Source organism: Anarhichas minor, unplaced genomic scaffold (genome assembly GCF_050575085.1).
Source record: "Anarhichas minor isolate MPS153535 unplaced genomic scaffold, ASM5057508v1 ptg000042l, whole genome shotgun sequence".
Lineage (NCBI taxonomy): Eukaryota > Metazoa > Chordata > Actinopteri > Perciformes > Anarhichadidae > Anarhichas > Anarhichas minor.
The window spans coordinates 12378978-12385679 of NW_027466488.1; the positions used below are offsets into that span (position 1 = coordinate 12378978).

Consider the following 6702-nt stretch of genomic DNA (forward strand, 5'->3'; position numbering starts at 1 on the left):
TCAATGGAAAGAAATATACATTTTAATTAAAAAATAATCTTAATTCAAGAGATTCACTTACTTTTCCAGAGGTTTCAACTCATGGTGTCTTTCAGCAGATCGGGAAATATCTCCATAATACTAAATTGAAAAAAACTGAATGGCGCAAAGGAATTAAACTTTTTTTCATTGTTTATGTTTATGCCTTATTTCCAACACGTATTCATTCCCAACTCGTCAAATACCAACGCCTGGTCAGTGGCCTTACGCTTCCCACTAGGACGCTCTGCGTACTCTGCGTCAGTTTTGAACGTGTCAGTTTGCACTCGTTATATGCATAGTGACTTTTCAAAATAAACTTCCGTCTTCACGGGAAGTTAGGTAATAAAACCCCTTAGTGAGGGTTCGTAAAAGAGGGGGTTTGACTTCAACTTGACCGACTATCGACTCACATGACTAACAACTGGCCAGACAAAATGTTTACTTTTATTTTTTTGTATTGTGTGGACTATCTTGCCGTTCAGCTGCTCTGACTTCTGATAATGACGCAGATGGGTTTACATTGGTGTCAGTGTCAGATGCAGAGGAGCACTGACCAACTGGGAGTGAGTTATTTCTATTATTCTCAAAATGTTGAATGCTAAATTTTCTCATGAAAGAATGCACTTTTTCATAGCCTTTTACAAACTAATCAGTTTTGTTGTATAAGACATTATTTCACTGTATTGTATAATGCTGAAGAGTTTTTATTTGTGTCATTTGTTTTATTGTATATGACACATTTAATGATAAAATATTATTTTGATCTTTATGTACTGACTTTTCTAAGTCTGCAGTATGTTGTCAATATAGTTTCCTCTCTGAAGATTAAAAGTGTTATCTAAATGTATGGAATTCTAAACTGACTGTAACATATTCCAATCTTGATGCTCTCCTCTTCTAATGGCTTTACATCCTAATTGTTTGAGGTCCCTCTGCTGTATGTGTAATCATAATAATAATAGTAATAATAACAATGACCATAATAATACCAATAACTGATAACAGCCTAATAATAATAATGGCAACATCATAGTCGATACATTTTACTGTAGAACCACTGTAGAACTCTTATGAACCAACTACAATATAACTCCAAATAGACGGACTTAGACAGTGGGACTGGCAGTGCTGCTTATATTGTATTGTATCAACAGCTAGGCATCACAGATAGGGGTTATTATTCATGTCATCATTTCAAAAATGTTTAAAAGGAAGTATCATAAAAAAGAAAAGTCATGGGTTCTATTGAGACCCAGCTCAAAGAACCTACATCATATTATTTTATCAGCATGAAATAACATGATGTAGGTTCTTTGAGCTGGGTCTCAAGGGCCCGAACACAACATTCGGGCTAATGTGAATTTTCCCCCCAATCCGTTTATTCTTCTTCGTAAAATCAGTGAAGGTGATATTATCGTCCTGTGCTGGACAGAGAGACGAGGTATCTTAAACTCTTCAACATAATCCCACTGCTGTGGGATGGTATTCTGGAGGACAAAAACACATTTGCAGATTTTATGTCCATAAATATGTCTATTGATCTATTGAGTTCATATTAGTACTGTTAATATCCATTGATGTGAGTTGTAACTGAATGCAACAGTAGACTACAGTATATTTCCAATAAAAAGCTGTAGAAGTGCCTGAGTTAAGAGCAACCATGAGAACCAGCCGAGGAGTGAGAGAGAAAGACAAAGGCTGACAACAAAGAAGCGGGCGTTCTTTTACAGTAGACCCGCCCACACGTCGTCCGCCCAGCCAATCAGCACGTGGATATGTAAATGACCTTGCAGCACCGCATCGTCCCTGCCCAGGTGGTGACGTCACCCGCACATCTCTCTGTCTGGCTCTGCGAAGGACTCAGACAGAAGCAACAGAGGAGCCGAGGGAAGCCAGCCGGGGAGGGGCCGTTTGTCAGGAAGGAATTATTAATTATTATCATTACTCTGGAATAAACATCTCTCCGTGCAGCAGCACAGAACGGGTCGGCTCGGACCGGGACGACCACTTTCTATCGGGAGAAAAGGGGATGGATGTTTTTTTTATGTAGCTGCTGCTTGCACTGTTTTCTGTCCCCCTCAGCCGCACTGATTTATTTGCATTGACCAGTTGTCTCTGAAGACCAGTCCGGTGCCTCCTCCCCTCCTCCTTCCCTATCCTTTCGTTCTCCCCCGGTCACTCCTCCTTCACCCACCTTCCTTTTGCCTTTTATCCGATCCCGCAACGCTACAGAGCCGCAAAGATGCCCAGCTCGCTCTTCGCAGACAGCAGCGTCCAGGGAGATGCGCTGGACGACCAGAGAGCCCTGCAGATCGCCCTAGACCAGCTCTCCCTGCTAGGCTTGGACAACGACGAGAACCCCCTGTACGACAACCAGGAGCTCCGGAAAAAGAGCGTCAACATGACTGAATGCGTCCCGGTTCCCAGCTCCGAGCATGTGGCTGAGATTGTGGGCAGACAGGGTGTGTGTTTCTCTGCTATTCTGTATATTTGACATGTTGACAGGTATGAGCACGTCCTGTGTCACTGTCCTGTGAGGGAGGACCAGCAGGCCGATACACTCTGGAACACTGCTTTGAATATCTGCTATCTTAATGTGAATACGGCATCTTTTTAATCCACCAGGCGGTAAACAGTTCACTAAAACGCCAACTTTGATGAGTGTCTGGCCGGTTAGTCACACTGTTCCTCCTCTATAAATACACTGCGGTGGGCGGCAGCAAGCAGCAGACCAAGTGAAAAAGTTGCCATTTAAGTCAAATAAGAGCCTATTGGGCTGTTTCTCTTGCGCTGAATGACTGAGTGACAACATGGTCATATTTTGTGGAGTGCACACTTTAGTGGACACGTGACATTTAGCATGAATAGAGTTTAGGTTTGAGAACAGAGGACGATAGGTAAATTCGATTAAAATGCAGATTCTTCCAAAACATGACCCGACTCTCCGGTTCATTTTAATCCTGAACGTTTTCTGGTTCTGGTTTTCTGGACATGTAGGCTCAGTCACCAAACTATGAGCTCAGAGGGAACACTGGCTCTCCATAACTCCAGATGTGTTCCCGTCTTTGTATTATGAGAACGAGCTGAACGGGATCAAATTAGGACCACGCGTCACGGTTTTACCTTGCCGCCCATAGCTGCAAGAATCTCTGGGCTGACAGAATCTCTTCCCTCCCTGCAAAACTGCTGCTGCTCCCAGAAAAACACAGAAGCACGTCTCCCTCCCTCCACTTTAAAGCGATTATAGTGGAGTGGGTCTGTTTACATCAGATAAGCCTCTCCCTTTTGTCGGGTCATATCAGGTAAATACGGTAGAAATGAACTAGTGGATTAACCGTGACCTCTGAGATTATTTCAAGCAGAGACCCTATCCTCATTTAACCTACATCAGTACGATACTAACTCATGCAAAATTCATATCAAAGATTTAAATTGGCTATGAAGACTGAGTTTATCCCCCTCTTCATCCCTGGTTACATCACCCTGTCCCACTCATCTGGCTTTGCTCTGTTAATTATGTCATTCTTGTGAGGAGAGGCTGTTTCCTCAGGCGGCCCCATTTTGATCATGTGTGTATGTGCTTGAGGGTATTGAAATGCAACTTTATGCACCAATGCCAGGCTATGACGTGATCGAGGAGCTGCCCCTTCTTTCCCTAATGCTGCTAGCATGAAGTAAGGGAGTCTAACAGCAGCTGTTGTAGTGGTTGACTATATTGTAGCAAACGAACCAGGATCATCACAGTTCCAGAAGTGAGCTTTCTGACAATAACTCCCAAAGAGTTATTTTTGTTCCGCTGTATGTGTGTGGTGGTGCAGCATGTGGTTTGAATTTGTTCTTCTCCAAAAGGGAGGTTTCCCCCGAAACAATAATAACCATCCAGCAGCTGTTTTGAATAGTCCATAAGGAGTGGTTTAACACATGACATATTCAGAGACTGTTGTTATTTTGGAACCTGTCGTCACTTTCGCCTTTTGTTTTCCATGCTATAGGTTGCAAGATCAAAGCACTGCGAGCGAAGACCAACACCTATATCAAGACCCCGGTTCGAGGCGAGGAGCCTGTTTTTGTGGTGACGGGCAGGAGAGAGGATGTGGCCATGGCCAGGAGGGAGATCATCTCTGCTGCTGAGCATTTCTCCATGATCCGAGCCTCCAGGAACAAAAACACCAGCCTGAATGGGAGCAGCACCCCTGCCCCCGGACCCCCTAACCTGCCCGGACAGACCACCATCCAGGTGCGGGTGCCTTACCGTGTGGTGGGGCTGGTTGTAGGCCCCAAAGGTGCCACCATCAAGCGCATCCAGCAGCAGACCCACACCTACATCGTGACACCCAGCCGAGACAAGGAGCCGGTGTTCGAGGTGACGGGGATGCCGGAGAACGTGGATCGAGCACGCGAAGAGATTGAAGCCCATATTGCCATGAGGACAGGGGGTCTTATTGAGCTTCAGGATGAAAATGACTTCCACGCCAACGGGACTGATGTTGGTTTTGACCTCCACGGACACGCCACCCTGTGGTCTAAGCCCAGCGCCGGGATGAACCCCACCTCAGTGCGTAAACCCTTCTCCAACTACCGCAACGACTCGTCTTCCTCCCTGGGCAGCGCCTCCACAGATTCCTACTTAGGTAACAACAGCTCGCGTATGGCCGACTACAGCCCCCCCAGCCCTGCACTCAGCTACACCACCAACAACAACGGCAACAATAATAACAACAACATCAATGTCAACACCAACGGCAATGGGTTCGTTTACGGAAGTGAGGTGATCTCGCCTGACTGCACTGATCTGACTTTTGACTCCTCGCCAGGGTTTGACACAACGTCAACCCCACCGGGCCTCCTGTGGTCCCAGTATGATAGTGGCATGACCCCATCCTCCACTGGATGCAGCTCCCCCACATCCACCTCTGCCATATTCCCCACCAACACCTCCACCAATGCCAATGGAGTAGTGGTGAGTCAGAGAAGGGTTAATGGTTGCACAACGCAGCCCAGACTGTCGCCTCCCCTCCACAGCCACACTGGGGGGCCCAGTGAGCACCCGTTAGCCCGGAGGGTGCGCAGTGACCCAGGCGGAGGCTCCCTCAGTTTCCCTGCTTATTCCACCACTATGGCCTCCCTGCCGGGCCCTCACCTCCCCAGGGTTCCGTGCGACTCGTCCGCCTCGTCGTCCTCGTCCTCTTCCTCCTCCTCCACCTCTTCCAGCACCAGCCGAAAAGGCAGCCGCGACTGTTCGGTGTGCTTCGAGAGTGAGGTCATCGCTGCCCTGGTCCCCTGTGGGCACAACCTCTTCTGTATGGAATGTGCTAATCGTATCTGTGAGAGGAACGAACCCCAATGCCCTGTCTGCCACACCGGCGTAACTCAGGCTATACGTATATTTTCATAAGAAGTGTAACTCTTCGACGATAGCAACAAATAGACTCCTCAAACTGCTTTAATGGGATCAGCCAATCATGAGTTTGGAAAGTGTACATAGATATACATGTGTATGTAAGAGGCTGCAGTATCCAGAAAAAGGAACAGACACAGACCCTCTTGGGCGCCGTAGTGGTTGTTAATATACTGTAGCTTTGGGAAATATTTTCAACATCTAAGTGCATGTTTTAAATATTACAGCATAGTAATCAATAGTTCTAGTAAATAGTACCCTATATTTATGAAGTGAGGAGGCACAGTGGGGCCAGACAGTTAGCTGGCTGAGCCCTCCAGTTTTACCCATCGAATGTAGTGAGGGGGAGGCCATGGCTGGGAAACATGGAGGGCCTCCAGCCAAACAGGATGATTGACTTGCAAAGATACTGCAGCTCTAGGTCAGAAACAACGCGAGGAAGAGCAACATATCCTACATATATATGTATAGAATAATTTCCACGAGTTGAATGTTTTAAATGACATTAATACAGAATGAAGTATTTTATTCTTTTTTGACTTGAAAGATTATATTTCTTATTGCAAAGATGTTTACAGATATTTTTTTATTTAAGTTCAGTGGACTTTTTGTAGCTGGGTTCAAATATTGTTTATTTTTTTGTATGAACTTATGGCATTGATCACTGTATTATTTTAATATCACATGGCTGTTGGAGCAAATCCCAGTCCACACAATGTGCATTGCATCTGACAGTATTCTGTTGAAGGATGTTTTTATAGGTTCAGCAAAAAATGTCTTTTAAATCTGCTTCACACAGCATATTTTTTATTCAGTAATATAAAGCATATTTTATTCTATATTATTATGAAACATTGAAATGTACAAAACTTAGTAAGTTGAACACAAAGAAACCATTTATGCTTTCTAAAATTTGTATGAATTAGATTCCAGTGGGAATTACAGGCTTCTGTTGCACCACTATAGTTTTAGTATTTCTATTTTAATACATTTGTTTACCACTTGTTTATGTATATGTAGGTGAAGTTACTCGTAAATGTACTTTATTGAGCAAAGTTTAAGAACAAAGTATATTTTATTTTATGATAAAGGGCCTTTAACCTCATGGTCAAATACGAATATTATATTTGCTGAGACAAGATTTGAAAATGTATCAAGAATTTTATTTTTCTGACATTTAAAGTTATACATGATAAAAAGTCAAACTTAAGTAATGGTGCTACTTCATGTTTTTTTTTAAGTATTTCTATATAAGTCCAATAAAAAATGGTACATTTACGCGT

The 6702-nt window shown here is 44.1% G+C and overlaps 1 protein-coding gene across 1 annotated transcript; it reads left to right on the forward strand.

Moving 5' to 3' along the window:
- Nucleotides 1-2263: 2263 nt before the first annotated feature.
- Nucleotides 2264-5416, forward strand: mex3b (mex-3 RNA binding family member B). The gene is made up of 2 exons (XM_076109737.1): nucleotides 2264-2483; nucleotides 4014-5416. The coding sequence occupies exons 1-2, from the start codon at nucleotides 2264-2266 to the stop codon at nucleotides 5414-5416; spliced, it is 1623 nt and encodes a 540-aa protein (XP_075965852.1).
- The last annotated feature ends 1286 nt before the right edge of the window (nucleotides 5417-6702 follow it).

Coding starts and splice junctions, on each gene's coding strand:
- mex3b (XM_076109737.1), top strand. CDS start 2,264: ATGCCCAGCTCGCTCTTCGCAGACAGCAGCGTCCAGGGAGATGCGCTG. Junction 2,484..4,013: donor TGAGATTGTGGGCAGACAGG/GTGTGTGTTTCT, acceptor TCCATGCTATAG/GTTGCAAGATCAAAGCACTG.